This window comes from Grus americana, chromosome 5 (assembly GCF_028858705.1).
Source record: "Grus americana isolate bGruAme1 chromosome 5, bGruAme1.mat, whole genome shotgun sequence".
Taxonomy (NCBI): Eukaryota; Metazoa; Chordata; class Aves; order Gruiformes; family Gruidae; genus Grus; species Grus americana.
Window position 1 is genome coordinate 28,986,821 of NC_072856.1, and position 21,562 is coordinate 29,008,382.

Genomic DNA, 21,562 nt, shown 5'->3' on the forward strand with positions numbered 1-21,562 from the left:
TCCTGGGTTTAGTGTGTTTCAACTTTATCTTGTGCTGTAGCAATTCATAGTATTACAGTCTTCAAATGATGAATTTTGGCTCTTCAGGTTGCTATAATGAGGAGTATTGGTGGTAGTTAACAGTGGCATTTGGGGTATGCACACACACAACATTACGGATGTACATGCAAATTCTCAGGGACGTGAGCATATAGGCAGAAAAATCTAACCTTAAGACCCTAACATACTAACCAAAAGGTCTCCTAAATTTTGCTTGTTCTACTAAGAATTTTTATTTATAACTCAACCTGTGTTCACATGTAGTACCACTCATTTTATCATTTTTTAGCATGCATATCTTACAGTGATAAAGTATTTCCTTCTGGGTTTAGTTTTCATGATACGTAAGCTTTTAGTGTAGTGGAAGAGGACTGTAAAATTCATACTTGATATCCTTTGCTGACATGCTACAATGAAGTAGTTGGGCTTTGCCCTGCTTTAATCTTACTGCCTTGTATTTTTTGTTTTAGGAGAAGTCTCTGACTCGGAAAGCAACAGCTCCTCATCTAGCTCAGATTCAGATTCTTCATCTGAAGATGAGGAATTCCATGATGGCTATGGAGAAGATCTGATGGGAGATGAAGAAGACCGAGCTCGACTGGAACAAATGACAGAAAAGGAGAGAGAGCAGGAGCTGTTTAACCGGATAGAGAAGAGAGAAGTGCTAAAGAGAAGGTGAATTTTGTATCTGTTGATATTTGGTAGCAAATTTATACAGGCTATATGGAGAGTATGCTGACTGTGCTCTCATGTTTGTGGTCCAAGCATTCATTACTGTAAAGTGAATTAAGCTTCATTGTAGATTTCTTGCGTAAACTATCCTCGTAGCTAGTCAAGGAGCACACAGCAGGAATTCTGCATATTCTTGTAAAAGTCAGTTTCTGAAAGTTTCTTAGCTGTTGAGTACACATTGTCATCTACTGGTGCAACCATATTACTGCTTCGCATACTAGATGCCAGACAGTCAGGAGGACTGCTTTCTCCTTTGTCATTTTTGTATTAGCTGTCACACACTGATACTTTGGAAAAAGACAAACAAAATGTAAGGTGTGTATGAGCCGCTGGAATTTTTCAGAAAACAACAGTGAAGCACAGAGCAGTGTGAGGCTGGTTGGGGCTTTAATAGAAGAGAGAGATACTGAAATAATGAGGAGTTGTTGGATATGTCATTTTCAAGGGATTGTTTGTTAATGTAATGCTGTCCTGTCAGGGAGCTTCCTTGTAGTAAAGGTATTTTTCTTCCCATGTGTTTAATGGGAAAGATTTGGTACGTATGGGGCAAGTCTTCTCCAGTTTCTTCCGTTTTCAGTGACTTCTATCTCTTCTCACTTGCTGAAAGATTCCTCTAGAGGACTGACATCTGTTGAGTAAATCATGTCAATACAAGCTACTGTCAGACTGTCCATTTGTCCAAGCCATAGAGCACTGCCTGTCTGTCTGTGGCTTTAATACTACTTTCAATGTCTTCTCTAGTTTGCTGCTTTCCTCAAAGGAATCAAAATGAGTGAAAGATTGGATTTAGATCAGGTAGAAGGACACCATATTTTTTAATTTACTGTCCCCTGGTAACTGAATGTCTTTAAGAATGAACGCTGGAGAATACTTGATAAGACCAAGCTAAACTATCTAAGCTTGAGTTACTGATTTAATCTTAAACAAGTTTGTCCTGTTCTATGTAAAGGGCTTGGCAGGTAGAACTAAGGGGGTGGTGGTGAGGGGTAGTTAGTTAACTTTATGGTAAGTCAAATCTTTCAAAATGCTGTCTAGCTCAATGTACATACGAGTGAGTTCATTTGGATTACAGCAGACATTGCATGTGATACAATGCCCGTGCCCTGTCTGTTAGGCTTCGTGTTAAAGGCATAAAGGGCAATGAACTCATCTGGCACTTGAGTTTCTTGTCCACAAAATCCAGATGTGAAGGACTGAAGAAGAACGGAGTGTGTAATGTGTATGTGGATAACACATTTTGCATTTCAGTTATCGGAAGTTAAGTAATTTCTTTTTCTGTGTGTTTGTCCATATGCACACTTCACTAAAGCAATGACCAGTCCATAGTACAGTGGAATCTCAGTCACAGGGCAGTTCCAGCAAAATCGCTACTGTTCTGAATACAGTGGCTGAAAATAAGATTTCAGGGTGACATATTTTGTGAAGGTAGAAATGCCAGTGCTTAAATTGGACTGCAGAAACTGAGTCTGATTGGAATGTAGCTGCTGGAGGACTCACTGTAAATGCTTTGCAGTTGTTCTTATACAGACCAGTGCCAGTAGAAAGGTGGAGTCTAAGTATGAAAAAGTTAACATGATACTGGCTTTAAATAACTAAATCTTTAGTTGTTGAGATTAAAATGATGTGAAATAGCCAATTTAGAGTTGGAGGCAGCATGCAATGGTCACTACACTGGCAAAGATGAAGATGGAGTAAGGACAGATTTCTATGGAGTAGCCATTACTATGTGGTCTCCTTAGCCCTTTAGGTTAGCTGTCTGTGAGCCTGTACTTTTCTATGCTCAGCTTTTCTTCACCTTATTTTTCTTGGGGAAGGGAGGGGATGGGAATGGGCGACAGGGTAGCATTAGAGGGTCATCCATCTGGGGCAAGCAGTGAAAGTGTTCATTACAGCCTACTGACAAATTAAGCTGAGGTAGCATCAGAGTGGTACTTTGCTTGCTCAGGGAGAGAGCGGTGTTTCATACGTTCTTTTTGTCTCAATATTGCTACTAGATTTGAAATCAAGAAGAAACTAAAAACGGCAAAAAAGAAAGAAAAGAAAGAGAAAAAGAAAAAGCAAGAGGAAGAGCAGGAGAAGAAAAAACTTACGCAGATCCAGGAATCCCAGGTAGGAAATAAAACTGTCCTTAGTAACAAACCCTTTTCTCTTGGCAACAGAAGATAGGATGCTGCTGCGCTCTGCCCATAATGTTTTCCCTTTAGGTCAAACAGCGTGGTAAGCAGGTCAGAATTTAGTTCATTTATATGCTCAAGCTATCTTTAGCCTTTCCAGTTCATTTAAAGAAATATAAAGGCATCTTTGGCCTGCTGAGGGGGTGCACTGATAACACCTTTTAATGAAAAATGCAAAGTTGCAGCTGTATCTGGAGTTGCTGTGATAGTTCTCCTGGATGAGAACAGGAAAGCAACCTTTTGCAGTTCCTTTAGCCAAACTTCTGTCATTCAGTCTGAAACATTACATATGCAGTCTTGCAAGTGAAAGTTTGAGAGAGCAGGCCAGAAACTGCTCAGTTGTTGTCATAATTATTTTGCATACACATACCAAAAGAATGCTTAGTTTCTACTGGTAGGGGAGTGAAGGAAAAGCTTGAATGCTAGGAGGAACAGAAGTAGTTTTATGGTTTTTCTACCTCCAGCAGAGAGAGGATAATACCAGTTTTTGGGGTGAGGCCTCTGTAACTGAACTGTAGCTTCACATGGTTAAGACCCTGCCCTTAACTATTTATAGAGGCTCGGCAGAATGGCTCCCAGAATGGGATGGGATTCATTTTGTCTAACTTTAGCTCTCTAAGAACTAGTTGATTGTTTGTACTTTTTGTCGCTTTTGTCCTTGTGCAATGGAGGAGGGCATCTCCAGCTGGCAATTCACTCTATGTTATTTTCTAGTTAAATAGATGATTAACACTTAAATCAAATTAGATGAGATGAGTTTTTCCTTAGGCACATGTTAAGTGGAGTGAATCTCATGTCCCTACCCCTCTCAACTCCATATATATGTGTGTGTGTGTGTATACTTATATAGTCCATATATATAATGCATAATGTGTAGACTCATATACATGTATATGTACATATAAAAGGATCTTATACAGAGTTCTTTTATAGGGCCTTACAGAAATTACTTTGACTTACTTCAAATGACTGTCTCTTATGCTTATTATAGAAGCTGCTTTTTGTGCTACTTGGTATTTCAGATAGACCTGTTAGAAGCAGAAAAAATTAGAAGACTTACACCACTTAAGATTTGTGTCCATATTGCAGACTTTACACACAACTTTATTTCTGCTTTAAGTATTTTTAACATAACTTTTCTCTTTGCTACTCAATGAGTACAAGTGCCTTCTTTTAGCCTTGAAGGAGAAGCAAATGGGAAGAATATTCATCCAATTTTTCCTTGTTACTTGTTAGTTGTAGCATTACTTCCATTTTATTTCTCTAATCCTTTTTTAACTTTAAGGAGGAGATTTGAGACTAAAACTTGGCTGCAGAAATGTTGGTGTGCAAATATGTTCGTTATTTTTGATATAAAGTAGAAAAAAGAAATATCCTTCAGATTGATTTTCTTCTCCATAGCCTCTGTAAAAATGAACTTGAAAAAAAACTGATTTCAAAATGGAGTTTGTTAGTAGTTTCTATTTGAAAAGTTTTCAAAGTGTGCAAAGAATCTTTGTTTTAATGCATTTCAATTTATGGATTGCACTTGGTGTTGAGGGACTTCCTGTGCACGTTTTTAGGTCATGTCACATAACAAAGAGCGGCGATCAAAGCGGGATGAGAAGCTAGACAAGAAATCTCAGGCAATGGAAGAGCTAAAAGCAGAAAGAGAGAAAAGGAAGAACAGAACAGGTACGAAAGCGTGTTGCTATTGCTACAATTTTTTGAGGCATAACTACAGCTTTTTGAAAGCTCTGTGCTACTTCGTGTTTCTAGTTATTGCAACAATCCTACACCTTGGAGTGAATGATTTCCGTTTCTGTGTTTTTCCTGGTCTTTTGCTCGAACATGACCACGTAGGGTGTTGTTTGGTACCACTGATGCTCTTTCTCCCCCTCGCCCCTCCCCAGAATGGTCTGAAAAAGCAAACTTTGATCACAGCCCATTGAAGGGCACTTAGTAATGTTTAGTTCATGTATTTGAATTGGTCGCTTAGATTCTGTTATTTAATCTCTGAACCATCCAAACTGTATTTATTGTGCTTGTGCTACCTTGTCTACATTTGCTTGTTTCTTCACTGGCACATCATCTTGTTCATCTTGCCACAGACTTTAGCTGCAACCTTTTTTGTTACTCTACTGTTTATTTTTATTGTGCTCCTCTCCAAACATTATTTTTTTTCCTTGCAAAATAACAATGAGTTATCTCATCATAATAGTTTTATCTTGTATATCCAGTTGTTATGCCCATCTTGTATTGCTATGTGCGGTCAAGTCAGGAGGCTGAAGATTAGTACAACTGAGACTTAAGATGCTTTTAAATACTTCTATTTCTCTCTTTGAATGGAGTGTTTAGTTTACTAGTGGATTTGAACACATGACACTTGTATCCAGTCTAAAATTAACAGCTATCTGCCCCTTTCTTTCTTAATAAGGTTTCAGCTCTAAAAGGAAGTTTTCATAAAAAAATTCATAGCTTGCTTTTCCATGTTCTCTCTTTCCTCCTTCCCCCAGCTGAATTGCTTGCAAAAAAACAGCCATTAAAAACTAGTGAAGTATATTCTGATGATGAAGAGGAGGAAGAGGATGATAAATCTAGTGAGAAAAGTGATCGCTCATCCAGATCCTCATCCTCTGATGAAGAGGAAGAGTAAGTAGTAAACAGTGAACTATGATTACTTTTAAGTTTGTGTTCAAAAACAGAGATCCACTTTATGTAGACATGTGCTGTTCTAGAGGATTGTTTGGAGGCAGTTCATTGTCTCTGAAGGTTTTGCCTCTGGGCACGCTTGCATTGCTCAGATTTGAGTCCTTGGCTTCTATATCATGGTGCACGGGACTGACTTACCTTAGATGAGTTTGCAGCTTCAGTTCCCCGCTGTCACCTTTAGCCCCGTGTTGTTTATGGATTTGTTTAGTCCTACAGTTTAGCACCCGCAGAACCCTGGCATATTAGCAGGGCAGGGATATGTGCTGACTTATCTTAAAGCATTGGCCTATAAACTGCCTTGGTGTGAGAGTCCTCCTGCTGTGTGGTAGCAGGGGCAGCGGGTACAAGTCTGGGACTTTGCATTAAGCCTTTCTCACGAGTGCTAAATTCACATATCTACAGTCAGCTAGTGAATGATGAGTCATTCCTTTTACTAGTAATTTAGTTAGCACTCATGCTGCACCTTGCTCAGGACACCTTTCTTGGTGATTATGTCTCTACTTTTTTCTTTATTATTTCTCACCTTTCCCAAATCAGGAAAGAAGAAATTCCTCCTAAGTCCCAGCCAGTGTCCTTGCCTGAAGAACTGAACCGAGTACGGTTATCACGACACAAGCTGGAACGCTGGTGTCATATGCCCTTCTTTGCCAAGACAGTCACTGGCTGCTTTGTCCGTATTGGCATTGGAAATCACAACAGCAAACCTGTTTATCGGGTGAGTTTAGTTCCAAGGGATTTAGTTCTTTTTATAGTGCTGTAATATAATATTTGCAGCTTAGCAGTTCTCAGGTACCTGTAATTGTTTGAATGATAAACATAAAAAGATTGCTTATAACCAGAAAATGTAATTGCTGCCAAAGAAGTGGAGGAGACTGATTTAAAAATAAATAAATCTCTAGGACCAGCTGGGTGAAGAGATATATTTAGTGAGAGAGAGGGAACACTAACAAAGCCTGTTCTTCTAGCTTTGGTTCATGCTGTCTTGGCTCATCATTTGTGTTGCAAACTAGAGTTCAGGATGCTGCTTTGACCAAGTAAGGATGAGTAAAATTCACTTCTTATTTCTGGGAATGTTCCCAAGTTATTGCGTGGTCTTGGTTCTCTCTTTTTTTTTTTTTTTTTTTTTACAAAGTGTTTCTAGTACGTCAACGTGCCTCAGAAGAGAAGGTGATTGAGAACACAGTTTTGTTTTTCTGTTTCATTGCTGTAACTGCACAATCATAGGATGCAATAATATTCTCTAAAATTGCCTTGAAAAGGTCCCCAGAGGGGCTGCATTTAGTATGTGAACAGCACTGGCGTATTTCATTTGGGACATATGTTAACCCAAACCAGTGTTAATTGAAAAATAAACAAAAAAAGTAGGAAAGCATACGTTATTTGGTCAGGAAGACTGAACCGAGAAGATAAGAGAAACTGCATCAAGCATTCAGATGGTATTATTTGTCAAATCAAAGGTGATGCATGGAGCAACTAATTCAGTACCTGATAATGTACGCTGAAAAGTCTTGCTTTCCTTGATCTAGTTAGAATTGTTAGTTAGACTAAGGTTTTTGATCTCTAGTGAAAAGGCTTGAATATGCCAGATACATTCCAGGAACGCAAAAAAAACCCTCTAGCATCCTTTCTTTTGTGTATTTTACTCTGTGATATAGGTTGCTGAAATAACTGGTGTGGTAGAGACTGCAAAGGTTTACCAGCTTGGTGGCACCCGGACAAACAAAGGACTACAGTTGCGGTAAGATACCAAATAATCCTCATCAGTTCATGAGTCAGTGCCGTTTTCATAGTAAAAAAGGTTCTGTGTGTGGTTTGGAGATGAGAGCTAAAAAGCAGACTGGACCTGTAACTTACTGTTACAATGTTGGGGTTGGGTTTGGTAGGGGTTTTTTTCCCCTTGGGCATAATGAAAATTAAAAAAAAAAAAAAATCTCATGCAGGGACTTGTAATTGTGTTGACATCTGAGCAATTTCTGTTAGTAACCCATGATTGTTTGTATATATCTCTTGAGCTTTGCAATAGTCTTTTCTATCTTTTCTCCACTGTTGTTGTTATCAGATGTTAGAAATATGTATCATTTAAAGGCATACGTGATTGGGTCTGGTATACGTGTTACAACATAAAACGGTACTTTGTGAGGAAGAAGCTGAATGTACTGTCAGGTTTCTCAGTTGTTCTTACGGCCGTTTTAAGGATCACGAGGTGAAGATTAACAGTTACAATACAAAATGCCCTGGTGAGATAGGACAAGATGACGACCATCTGGGAGAAACAGGAAAGCATGTGGGGAATGCACGTGGGTGCAAGTATGAAGTGAATTAAAAAAATCTTAATCCATTGTGACATTCAATAACTTCTTAGGCTACCTCAGGAGAGAGCTCCATACTTTGAGTGAAATTTACACCATGGCAACCAATTTTAGTATTGGTTAGTAGCAGTATAGTAGTTTAGCTGGTAGTGCCGAAGGTAGTGGTCCACAGAAAATGTTTAGGGCTTTCTGGCTTTGACTGGCCAATGAATGAAAAAATAGATAGGGGTTGACTCCAGCATTGTATAACTCAGTACTGCTTAAAGGTTACTTCTACTGGTCCAAACATGAAGGAGCTTTGTGTTTCCAAAGATCATGCCATGGCGTTGCAGATGGAGTGATGCACTTCACTTGCAAGAGAGAAGCAACAGTATGTTTATTGATATAAAACAGCGATTTAACAAAGTGTGGTAGTAAATGTGACAGTGGTTTAACAAGATTCGATGTCAAGGCACACTGGATTATTCGCTGCATAGAGGACAGGGTCAGACAAAACTGTCAGGGAGACCCTCCTGTTGAGTCATGAGGTTTAGAAAGGACCCCCTTGCTTTCTAAACCCCTTCTCAGAGGGGAGTCTATGTGCAGCTGGATCCAATCCTAGTCCCAGATGGTTTATGTCTAAAGGATTATATATGTGCAATCAATCCTTTATATCAGCTAAGATTTAAAAGTTTAGCGTGCTATTAGTCACTTACTGAGAATAGGTTGCGGCAAGGAATCTCTCAGCCTCGAGGAGTAACTTTGAGAGGTGTCCCTACTCAAGGGGAGATCCTGGTGTTGTGCAGGAGAGCTCAATGGGCTCTGGGCTGTCCACTATTTGTAGCATAAGATGATTGACTTACAGTCATATTTGAATACCAGCAAGACATCTGGGTCACCATTCCAGACAGCCCTTGGCTACCATGTTGCCATCCATCCCCCAAAGTCCAGGGAAAGCTGGATGTAGCCATCACAACCCCCACTGGTGGTTATGGCTTAAAGTGCAGGGGGGAGCACACTGCCACACGTGTGTCATCAAATAGGGTATGTAAGATTTAGGTGTGAGAGAGATCTGTTTTCTCCTGAGGGTTTTACTGCCACATCTGAGCAACTGATTCCTGCAGACTTGCTGTCTAATATTCCTTTGCATTACTACTAGTAGCTGATGTAGGCTCCTGAACTGTGGCTGACCTGACTGAAGTTAGGAATAGATAGCACATGAACCACAAGAGTAACCTTAAGTGTCTGGGTTTGGGCTTCTTGAATCAGTTTACACATACTAATCCAAGATCACAGCTCTGTAGCATCAGAGAGGGATGTTGTTATACTTTCTTGTTGCAGGCATGGCAGTGATTCGCGTGTGTTTCGTTTGGAGTTTGTCTCAAATCAGGAATTTACTGAAAGTGAGTTTATGAAGTGGAAGGAAGCGGTAAGTTTGCCAGACTTTAGTTTCTTCTAAGCAGCCTTCTGCCAAGGATACTTTAAGTGGAAAGCAACCTCTTTGTCTCTTGTGTTTAGATGTTCTCTGCTGGGATGCAGTTACCCACACTAGATGAGATAAATAAGAAGGAAGTGTCCATCAAAGAAGCCCTCAACTACAAGTTTAATGACCAGGACATTGAGGAGGTAAACAGTGTGTTGTAGTGAGGCTGTGGCAGTGCTTAAAAGTGACAGGAACTCATGGGGTAGAGCACTAGCTGTTACAAAGCAAGATGATCATGGTGTTTGCTTCCTAAGAAGAAAATAAAAGGGTCAAAATGAACTTGCATAGCTGGATAGAGTAGCTTGGTGATCCAGCTGTTGTTTGGTGCTCACTCCTGCTTTACGTCATCCTTTCTGCCCTCTTACCTCCTCTTGAACTTGTGTCGCAGAGCTCTGAATTCCTGATCTGAGTTTGGCAAATTAGTTCTCAAGTTCAGGAAAAGCTAACAGCATTACGATAGAGCCACTTATCACAGTTTCTGCAGTTTAATACTTGCTTAATGCTGACCAAATGGGATTAGCATCAGATTTTTGTAGGTTGTAAGTGAGGGGAATGGAGCTGTAACTCATTACTAAGTCAAATTAAAAAAATGCAGCAGAGAAAGAGCATGCGTAAAATTCTGTGTCAGTAAGTACATTTCTTAGGTGATATTGATCTGTTGCTTCTAATGTCCAAATACTGAAATAGACATTTCATATTTGCTTATTGTTGCTGTTTTCTCTGCATTTTACAGATAGTGAAAGAGAAGGAAAGGTTCAGAAAAGCACCTCCAAATTACGCTATGAAGAAAACCCAGCTGTTAAAGGAGAAGGTGAGAGATGAGATGATGACTGCAAGCTTAATGCAGTCTTTGATTTTGAAGAGCTGGAGCTCATCTGGATTTTGGTGGTAGTCACCAGTAAGCTTACCTTTAACTATGCAGCTAAAAAAGGTGGATTTCAAGGCTCATTGCTGAGTTCAGAATGCTTAGAACCCAGTTAAAGTTATTGCATTCTTTTTTGAAGGGCAATTGCCAACAATTATAGCTGTCTCTGTGTCGTTTAAACAAGATCTTAAGCTGTTCTGCTTTAGAAACTCTTTTTTTTTTTCTTCCCATAACATTTGAAAGTTGACTTTTCTATACTTCTTAAAATAGGAAAAATCAAAGTAGTGTTAAGTTGTCTTTTACTCAGAGGTGACTGAATTGTCACTTTATGGCCAGTAATGTATATTGAGAAGAATACATTGCTGAAAGATTTACTTGCCAGTGAACTGTTTTATGTGTAGTCCTCCTGGAATGAATAGACCTAACAGTGCTGAGAAGCCAAAGCCAAGAAGTCAAATAAACAAGCAGTCTTAAGTGTCTCTGAAGATAGACATAATGTGTTCTGTTTGGTTTTATTTGTGCAGCACATTCGTGCTTTATATACCATAAAACCAGTTTGTATTAATCTTTAGTTCTCCATTCTCTAGCTTAACTGTATTGTTTGGTCATTATTCTACTATGTGCGAATATTTAAATTGTTAGTTTTCCATTGCAGAAGAGTGCAATTGCTTTTTGTTGTCACCAGGTGGCATAATAAGCTACTGTTGTTGGTCTGGTGGTATGGCAGGGCACTCTCCAGCTCCCTGAAATAAGTGGCAACTGACAGTTGCAGAAATAATCATTCTTTTCCTGAGCTGATAAATAATGATATTAAATTTTAATCAAACCTGTAACTTAAATAATCTAACTGACTTGCCCTCCTCGTGCGGGGACTAGTGTTCCTATGTCTTTCTTAGTTTAAGGGGTTTCAAAGGTTTTCAGAGTTCTTCAGAGTATGAAGTCCTGCTTTGCCTTGAGCTGTGAGGATAGTTTAGGTCTTTGTTGTATTCTTAGCATGGGAGTAGAACATTTGCAACTGGAACAGGGTTAACTGGCTGATTCATGGGGCCTATCCCTCGTTTCTTTGACTAGCTCTGTGGTAGAGTAGTGCGTAATGACTTACTGTTTGGTTGAAGGCTATGGCTGAGGACTTGGGGGACCAAGATAAGGCCAAACAGATTCAAGATCAGCTTAATGAACTTGAAGAAAGAGCAGAGGCCCTGGATCGTCAACGAACGAAAAACATTTCTGCAATCAGGTAAGAAGCAGATATTGGGAATTTTCTTTCTTAAACAGTATAAATCAAAATATACAGAGAAGAGAAACTAATGCAGTAGTGAATGAACTGCAAGATTTTCTCTCTTCTTTCCTGGACAATATATTGATGAAATGTGTATCATGATGGCTCGATTAGCGTTTGCCTATCTTCCTTGCATCTGTCATTCAGTTAAAACTGTCAAAAATGTAAACTCTCTTCCATATACCCCACATAGCAGTTTTGATGCAATAAGAGTAATTTGTGATCAGGATGAAACTGCAAGAATGCTGTCAGGCATTTTGTTGTGTAGGGATTGATAAATGACAGTCACTTTCTTTTTCTTTCCCCCACCTTCCTTTTTCTCCTTTCTGCAGTTACATCAACCAGAGAAATAGAGAGTGGAATATCGTTGAGTCTGAGAAGGCTCTTGTGGTAAATAGTGCTGAATTAATATTTCTGTACCAGTAGAAATGAAATGATGCAGAGGGGGATAATTGCATGGTGAAGTTATTAAATTTTTTTAATGAGCTATAAAATCTTTCACATAGGCAAATGATGTGATTTTAAAGCTTTATCCTTTTGATCAACTCAATTATCAGCAGATTACTGACTGTAATAGTGACTTACTGTATTTTGTATGGGAAAGAAATCAGAAAGGAGACTTCAGAGAATAAAATAGTAAAGGAAATATTTGATTCTCCGCAGTGACACTTCTATTAAGGAAAAGTTAAGCTTGTTAACAAATGGTTAAGCCTTAACTATCCTCAGTTGTGCACCTGTTTTCTGTGTTAAATTCAATGAGGACAGTTTTGCCCTGTGAAGCATAGGACTGTGGGTGTATCAGGGTCTAATCTGTAATGCTGTTGCTGGTTTTCCTCTGATCTTGATATTATATATGGCTGATGAGTGCTTGTATGGACAGGGTGCTGTGGGAGGATTTACAAAGGTGCAAGTAGCTAACTCTGCAAAACCATGTGCTTTTTCTTCTTCAGGCTGAAAGTCACAGCATGAAAAACCAACAAATGGATCCTTTTACTAGGCGGCAGTGCAAGCCCACAATAGTGTCTAATGTGAGTGTAATACTTAAGTTCAACTGAGGCAATTTGCAGAGAAACGGTAACCAATGTAATGCAGAGAGTAGAAAGAAAAATGTTTGTATGCGTTCCCAGCTATGCCATGTGCTATTAATGCTCCAGATGCCAGAGTGAAAGTGAGTTATGTGAGATCCTGGTCTCACTATCCCAAAAGAAGAAAAAAGCTTTTTTTTTTTTTTTTTAATGCAAAGTGTGAAGGACATAAGTGATGTGGGTATGTACATGGAGAAGCAACTGTGGTTTAGACTTCTGTAGTGAGTTCTTCTGTGTAGAATTACTCAGATTTAGTTAACTCTGGGAAGACAGTTTGCTTTAGATGTAAGTTTTGTTTCTAATTAGTTGAAACTTTTCCAGTTGAAAGATCTGTGAAAGGAGAGAAGAGACCAGACATTTTGGGCCTGTGATGGATAAAGTAGTTTAACACAAACTTCTCCCATGATACTGTGGCAAAACCTGCTACTGCAGTCCCTCGCTATATAAATGATGGATAGCAAGGTGATTAGCTCCTACTTCTAAGCACTCTGGCTGCTTTGAGGCCTGATCTGGAATAGCATACAGTTCTGGTATCAGTACTTTAAAAAAAATGGTCAGGTTGGCTTTCATCAGTCTCCACAAACTGGCATGGGGATAGAAAAGAATTTTATTGTAGGGCTTGAATTAAATAATTATTTCTGAAATAATTCTTTATTAGAAATTCTTTATTAAAAATTAGAATAACTGAGTAGCTTTATTATGGTAGACAATTATTATGTAAAGAAAATAGTCTTCTAAAGATTTCTTCTCTCCAGTAGAGTGTTTCAACCAGAACTGTAAGCTGAAAGCAAATACATCTAACAGTAGTGTTAAGACTGGTCACAGGAGCACACTGTATCAACAGGAAATGTATTTCTCATTTTCTCAAAGGAGGACTTTCTAAAGGATAACTTCTAGTTTGTTATTGTCAGATGCATTACACAGGTATCAGGATGATTTCAGATCTACAGCCTCTTACAGTCTAGATTCATGGATATGAGTGCTGTTTTTAAAAAAGTGGCAGTATAGCTTTTGCCAATTTAATTACAGTGATTTTTTTTTTCTTCTTTCTTTTATTTTTTCTTTTGCCCTCTGCAGTCCAGAGATCCTGCTGTCCAAGCTGCCATCCTTGCCCAGCTAAATGCAAAATATGGGTCTGGTGTATTACCAGATGCTCCAAAGGACATGAGTAAGGCAAGTTTCCATTTCTGTCTCTGTTACGTTCCTCCCACAGTCACCGTTTTGCTCTAGAAGCTTATGACTAATAGTAGATGCGATGCTTTGGTTCTAGAAATAGGTATCCCGTAGAGCATTATCGTATAAAAGAAACAGCTTTTTCTTTGTTGGGGAAAGAAAATTAAGTTTCTTTAGCAATATGAAAGCTAAACGAAGTATGTTTGTGACAGAAGTGGGGAAAAAGCATTTTTATCTTTGGACAGATAAGGCTTGGAGACTTAACTGTAGTTTTTATTTCAGGGTCAAGGGAAGGATAAAGATGTGAACTCTAAATCAGCCAGTGACCTCTCAGAAGATCTTTTCAAAGTGCATGACTTTGATGTAAAGATTGATCTTCAGGTTCCCAGTTCAGGTAGGTGCTGCTGCTTTACCAAGTTGCTGTTCCCTAGCTTTGGTATTGGAGATGGTATTGAAGCAAAATTTTGGGGGAGCCAAAACACTGGGCAGGGAGTGAAGGTATGCCTATAGACATGAACTTGCTATGACCTTTCCTCCTCAATACTTTGAGAGCCTGAGGTGTGTGGCAAGAACAGTTTAGTGTCATAGAATCATAGAATCATTTAGGTTGGAAAAGATCCTTAAGATCATCAAGTCCAACCGTTAAGCTAGCACTGCCGAGTCTCCACTAAACCGTGTCCCTAAGTACCACATCTACACGTCTTTTAAATGCCTCCAGGGATCGTGACTCAACCACTTCCCTGGGCAGTGTGTTCCAATGCTCTACAACCCTTTCGGTGAAGAAATTTTTCCTAATAGCCAATTGGAACCTCCCCTGGCACAACTTGAGGCCTTTTCCTCTCATCCTCTCAAGCTGTTTTCCAGTGAAGGGAAAACATGGGAGTATACCAGTGCAGTTTGACTCATGAGGCTTATTTTTTTTCTTCACGAGCTAAAGTTTCTTGGAGGACAACAATTTAGGAAGTACTGTAAGAATGTACAAAGACTTAAAACCCTGTCAAGAAGGGAAAGCAGGAGAGGTTGTCTTTCCAAACTAGGTCAAGATTGGAACTCTGGACGTAAGACTACTGAATGAGGTAGGATGCCAAGAATAGGAGACTTCCTGAAGCTGATAGTGAGAGTTACGAACTTCAGAGAGTTAGCAAGCAGATGAGGGTTAGGCACTAAAGGACACTGAAGACCAGGAAGGGGACTGAAAAGAGAAGGATGAGACACACACAATATAGATAGAGGTTTAAATGTGGCTGGTTTGTTATGTTGTTTTTTTTCCTCAGACAGAACACCATTTTGGCACCTTGCTTTGTGCAGTCTCGTTTCTTAACCAATCCCCAGGTTCTTCTGTTAAAATGTGTATTGTAGACATGAATAGGAAGTTTGACTTCTGTCCGCTTACTACCTGTCTTTCTGTGCTTGCTCTTCTCATGGGATAATGATTTATTAAAGATCCCAGAACTGAGCCTGAAGGTTCTGTCTTTGTATTGTGATTTCAGTGTGCTACAGAGTAGTTTTCTTAAGAACTGAAAGTAACTTATCAGCAGAAAGCTGGATTGAGAGAGTCAAAATTGCACGCGCTTTATCTATGAAGATAAACTACCAGATGCTGCCTGTATTATTAACAGCAGTTCTAACCTGATGTATACTACAGAAGCCAAATGTGATTTTGTGGTGAAGTTGTCAGCAAAAGCAACAAGTAAAAAACCTGTAGTTATCATGTATTTCAGTCCTCACTCTTTTCTTATCCCCAACAGAATCTAAGGCACTGGCTATCACCTCCAAGGCTCCACCAGCAAAAGATGGTGCCCCTCGGCGATCATTGAACTTGGAGGACTACAAAAAAAGGCGGGGGCTTATTTGAGCATGCCCACTCTGCTGCTTCTGATCCTGCATGCTCCATGACGATGTCCTACCTTTTCTTCCTGCCTTTTCAGTTCTCCCTTCTGGGTTGGAGCAGCAATGGAGCTGGGAAGAGACTCTTTAAAACTGCCAGTCATCTGTAACATAAACCATTCAACTATTTACTGTATAGACCTCCCTTCTTGCCCTTTCTTCCTGCCCCCCTCACAAATGTGGATCTGTGCTATTTGGGGTTTTCCCATTTCTTTTAGTTTAAGTTTTGTTTTTATTTTGTTGATGCAGCTCGTTGGTCCACTCTGTGTTCAGTATTAGCCTGAGGTCTGGATTTCTATAGGAATCTCTTGGTGGTCGCAGAATCAGCACTTGGTGATTTCCCCTTACATACCACCACAGGCACGGTGAATAAACATTGGCGCAAGACCTTTGTGGCTGGAAGGTCATCTGCACTTTCTTCCTCCTCTTCTTCCTCCTTCATCCTAGCTTTGGAGAAGGGAATCTTCAAAAACTGGCTTAGGTTCAAAGTGTAAATTTTTTTGGGAGGGTTGTGTGACTTTTTTTCAGGTGTTTTTTATCATTTTTAAGCTGCAGTACTATTTGTATCCGTCTGTCACAGTTCTTTACGGCTGTTTTGAATTTCTACCAGCTGTACTTGAGCATCTGAAATTGCAAGAAAGAAACTCATTAAATGTGATTCTTCTTACTAAAACGGCTTGGCTGATAATAGCTGTTTAACTTCATGTTCCCTTTTTTTACTTACACTTAACTGATGAGAGAGGTACACAGCTCTTGATGTGGGACTTGTCATCTATAGCACATCTGGAGTCTCCCGCTGTAATTGAGTGGAGTAGCTTTTTCTGGGATGGCCCTGGGGTGCTTATTGGTTGGGCTTTAATTTCTTCTCCAAGCCTCCAGTATTACATATTTGTTAAGTCATTGTGTCTTCACTGGGCTCCAGCTCACTTTGTTTCTTGCTTTGTGAACCATTTAAACAGGGCTTCTATAAAGAAACAGAAAATTAAAAAAAAATATATTAAAAAATCACTTTGTGTGGAAGGGGAAGGACACAGTAAGGAGGTAGTAGAAAGGTCAGTGGGTAGTTTACACGTGGTAGCTGATGCACGTTTTTCATGTATAAGCTGGTACAAATGGAGTGCAACACTAGCACAAGAATTATATGGCTTTATGGAATATTTGACTGGACACAAGGTGACAGCTAAATTATCACTCAGGTGTAAAAAAATAAAAAATAAAAAAAAGTGTAAATATAAGCAACATTTAACAAAGAACTTTTCCAAATGAGACAACTGAATATATGGAGCTAAGAACTAAATTAAAAGAGAATTAGAAGTCTAAAAGATTAGAGGCCCTCGTTCAGGTAAGCGTGCAAGCACGTGTGTGTTCCTACTCAGGCCAGTACATATATAATAACTTAAGCACTGAACTGGATAGGAATGTTTGTGGGGGACCCCAAAGAGGGAAAATGCTGATGCTCTTGTGTCAGAGCATTACTGTTTTTCTGAAATCACACACTGGTTACATTTAAACCTGTGTTTGATACTTTCTTGTTGGATTCTTAATGAAACTTTAATCTAGTTCTTATTTAACTTTCCTCTTCCTTTTTTTAACAGTAGCTTTAAAGAAACATCATGTAATTGTGTGCAGATTGATACTATGAACTGTGTATAAAAAGAAAATCAACCTTTGAAGCAGCTCTTAGCTACCATGTAAACAAATAATTAGGAATCCTTCAATACTTATTTACCGAATAGTCCATAGTTCTAGGGTGGGTTATTCTGTAAATATGTAATCATGGACTGCTTTATTTGATGGCCTATTTTAGCAGCTTCTCTGGAGTTGTAGTAGGCTTTCACATATATGTACTTTTAACTTTTTAAGAGTGGATTTATGGAATCTACCATGATAACTTCATAGGAGACATCGTGATTCACTGTGTAGATATGCATTTGATATGATTTTGGTTTTTTTTTTTTCAACAGCTTCAATGATGTTACAGATTTGTAATAAAGAAATCTAAACTTATTTTGCAATAGCCAGTTTTCAAAATAATCACTCTCCAATGCTTTGCAGAAATAATTGCAAAATCAAGCGATTCAGGAACAGATTTTTTTCCACAGAAATGCCTCAGAGCTCTGAGGCACAGTGACAAGTGGTCTCTAAAGGTAAAGTTAACTCAAATTCAATATTTTTAATATGCTTGCCCTTGATGTATTGGTTTTAGATAACTTCTACATTTGGTAACACAAGAATAGTCTGTACTACAGCCAACATGTTGATGAGACCCGTACAGTATTGCAAGTAACTTTTAGTGGAGATAACCAAAACAGAGGAGATGCAGTGAGTTTAGAATGCAGATCTGAATGACGAACTATGTCCTAGTTATCTGCAACTATGAAACTGCCACTTACCCTCTCAAAGTCTCTGGATTCTGCTGAAATACTGTTTTTAAGAGAGACAACAATCAGTAAATTATCATGCAAACCTCTTCTATTGAGAATAATACATCCAGAACGTACTCTTGAATAGTTACAGAACTGTGTATGAAAGCTGTAATCTTTTTTTCCTTTAAGTGCATGTAAAGGTGAGTGACTACATCTCCCACTTGTTAGAGAGGGAGAGATTTGTTTGCTTTGTTTCATTGGTGTCCTAGCATAGTTCATCACAATTGTACAGACTTCTATAAATAAACTTGGTTTGTTGGTTTAATAAGGTTGATTGTTTATCCCTTGATCTGAGGTGCTAAAGGTTTCCTGTCTGGAATTTGGTTTGTGGTTTGTTGGGGGGTTTTTTTGTTGGTTTGGTTTGTTTGTTTGTTTGTTTTCCAGAAACTGGCACTTCATTTATCAGTCTGGACGATTTTATTTAAAATACTCATACTGTAAAATAATTAATGAAAAGTAAGCCCCCTCTTTTGCAAGAGTGGCTTTTAACTCCTGGATCGCTCTCTAATGACTAGAGTTGCTCCTTAGTAGTAGAATCAAACTGAGCCTCTTGGAAGATCAGTTCTCTGCTGCATTTCACTAAAAACACAGACTTTGCTCATCTTGTAGAAATCCAGACTATTTTTGTAATCAAAGATGCTAAAGCATGTAGCTGAACTTAGAGAAACTAACAAAGGAGATGAAGCAAGACTGTTCTCAGGAGGTGCTTGGTGGGAGGATGAAGCACAACAGACATAAGTTGAAACAGGACAAGTTCTGCCAAGATGAAAGGTTGCCCAGAGAGATTGTTCTGTCTCTATTTTGGAGGTTTTCAAGAGAAGGCTCGATTAAGCCATGAGTAACATGATCCAGCCTTTGTAGTTTAGCCAGCTTTGAGCAGGAGAGTGGACTGGAGACCTTCCCTCTGACCTGAATTATCCCATGATTCTATAAGTGATTTCATATTGCTTTCTCCAGTTTTGTCTGTCTTTCCTGTGTGTGCTGCCCCCTCCCCATCCCCCTTCCTACACGCAGCACACAATTTGTGTCTCAGACATGGTGGCTTGCCGTGAGCAGCACGGCATTTCCCAACACGCATCCTTTTTGAGACTCTCTGGGTGTGTATGTCTGTAGAGTTCATGCTAGGGCTGTCTGTGAAACAAAATTGTCTGCCTGGATTTATCACGGAACAGGCTGGAAGACTTGGCCTGTTACACTGTAGAGGGAAGAGCTGTAACTGAGATTTCATTAGGAAAGTCTTCCTTTTTGATGCACTTTGAACAACAAAATACGTTTTGAGTTTTCCACCTCCTTTTGAGCTTTAAGTGCACATGTTTTTAAGCTGCTGTGCAAGGTCACAGATTTTCAAGGAATCTTTAGGACAAAGGGTCTTGAGGATGGGATGACTGTTTTTAACCGGCTTTAGGAAGGACAGTCAACCAAAGGAAAAAATGTTGCGCCTCAAAGGAAAAGGAATGAAATAGTGGTGAAGAAAGTGCTTCACCACTAGCTCATTCCTAGCAGAAGGTGGAAGTGAGAACTGAAAATGAGAAGCCTGCACAAATGCTTCACTGATTATACATGCTGGAGAATAAAAAGGCACATGGATGTCATCTCAAACTTGGACTTTGGCATCTTTGGTTTTTCCCCCCCCATCTTAATTAAAAGATAGTTAACCTTGTCCAGACCACTTTAAGCTTTGAATTTTGGGGTTCTTAATTGTGGGGGGAAAAAAGTGCTGTAAATGTGATACTTAAACTACTGATACATATGCAGTCTTACTACCTTCAGCACAGTAACTTAGACTTTTAGAGGGAGATGCTTAAGTAGCCAAATGGTGAATTTTCTTTTTTCATTTTTATCTGGAATGGTTAAGCACTTACTGGTTGTATCTTACCACCACCATCAACCGCTTGAGATTTTAGCCGCTGCCCCCTGCTCAGCAGCTGAAGGGATATCATAGAGCAATTTCTTAACTCTGCAGTGTATGAGACTAGTCTGGGTCAAAAAAAAAAAAAAAAGAAAAAAAACAGAAAAAGCTGTATTTTCTGCTTTGTCAGTTGGACTGCAGGGATAGTATACATGAAGAGAGTTGTGGTGGTAACATCTTAAACCTTTCCAGCTGTTTGGAAAGCCAGCTATTAGATACTGCCTTGGAGTTCTTTATGCCTTGACATCTATCCAGATGTTAAAGGCTCCTGTGGCCCAACTGTGTCAGGCCATAACTACTGTCTCAGGCCGTGTGCCAGCCTTTGAATGCTTGACTATTCTTCTTCAGTGTTTCTCCTTTCTGCTGAGAAGAATCAGTATCCAGCTGAGTATGAGCAGTTAAAGGAGGTAAATTAAAGTAGGAGCTTCCCTGGAATAGCTAATATATTGCAATTACCTATGAGTAACAGAAAGTAGGTGAGTATTCGTAGTACTTATGATGGTGTATCTGGCATTTTGTGTTAGACCATGTGTAGAATACTGTGTCCAGTTTTTGGGTTCCCCTGTTCAAGGAAGATTTCAACCACCTGGAGCAAGTTTAGTGGAGGGCCACCAATATGGTAAGGGGCTGGGGCTTGCTCAACTAGGAGAAGATGATGTAGCACTGTAATACCATATTACTACTGTTAGTGACAGGCTATAAGCTTAGTACTGAGTCTGCAAGGCCTGAGGCTTATTAGGCTTCCAGTTCTGGACTTTTCTTTACCTGCCTGTAGTTTTGTTTTACTTGGCTTTGCTATAACAATGATTGCTCTAACTAGCCTGGTGTCTGTGGCTGATTTGTTTTCCTTCTGTTTACCTTTGTATGGTGCAACCATAGTTTATACACACACATATGTATATATGAGAATAATAAGCAATTATTTTATGTAGAATGAGATATTTATGACCAAAATGATGTGGTGAAGAGATGCACGTGTCGTATGATAGCAGAGACCTTTAGAAGTGGATACAAAGGATGTGTAGTATAGAGAAGTAGATGGATGATGGGGCACATGTATGGAACTGGAGACCCTATAGTCATATATTGGTGAGTGGTTACTCACCAGTGGTGAAGTATGTGTTTGTTGCTTGGGGTTTGTTGTTGTTGTTTGTTGTTTTGTTTTTTAAAAAAGGCAGAACCAAAACTGGACAAAACTATATTTAGGGGGGGAACAGAAGAATGGTATATTATATATTGTAAATTTGGATGTAGCATGGAGCTGTAGACCAATGACAAAAGATGTAATAGCATGTTAGCAAACATGAAAAGAATCCCAAGTGGATCCTAGAGGGAGGAGGAAGAAAGCAGCAGCATATTCCTCCCAACAAAGGACTCCAGATGCTCACAGCTTCATGTTATCCTTTCCAGCAGTCTGGAGCTATTGACTTTGAGACCCAGAGGAGCAATAGAAGGGTGAAAATAACCCCTAGAAAAGGGATAGAAATTGAAAAACACATCACAATTTTAACTGAATTACTGCAACTACTTC

General features: G+C 39.2%; 1 protein-coding gene across 1 annotated transcript in view; it reads left to right on the top strand.

Moving 5' to 3' along the window:
- RTF1 (RTF1 homolog, Paf1/RNA polymerase II complex component) overlaps positions 1 to 18,387 on the top strand; it is a 32,664-nt gene extending 14,277 nt beyond the window's left edge. The window contains 15 exon segments of the mRNA XM_054828963.1: positions 510 to 714; positions 2,766 to 2,880; positions 4,508 to 4,619; positions 5,441 to 5,576; positions 6,174 to 6,351; positions 7,292 to 7,374; positions 9,266 to 9,353; positions 9,443 to 9,550; positions 10,141 to 10,218; positions 11,388 to 11,509; positions 11,884 to 11,941; positions 12,502 to 12,579; positions 13,714 to 13,809; positions 14,092 to 14,203; positions 15,558 to 18,387. Of these exon segments, the coding sequence (XP_054684938.1) occupies positions 510 to 714; positions 2,766 to 2,880; positions 4,508 to 4,619; positions 5,441 to 5,576; positions 6,174 to 6,351; positions 7,292 to 7,374; positions 9,266 to 9,353; positions 9,443 to 9,550; positions 10,141 to 10,218; positions 11,388 to 11,509; positions 11,884 to 11,941; positions 12,502 to 12,579; positions 13,714 to 13,809; positions 14,092 to 14,203; positions 15,558 to 15,664 (1,676 nt within the window). The 3' untranslated portion in view covers positions 15,665 to 18,387.
- Positions 18,388 to 21,562: the final 3,175 nt, after the last annotated feature.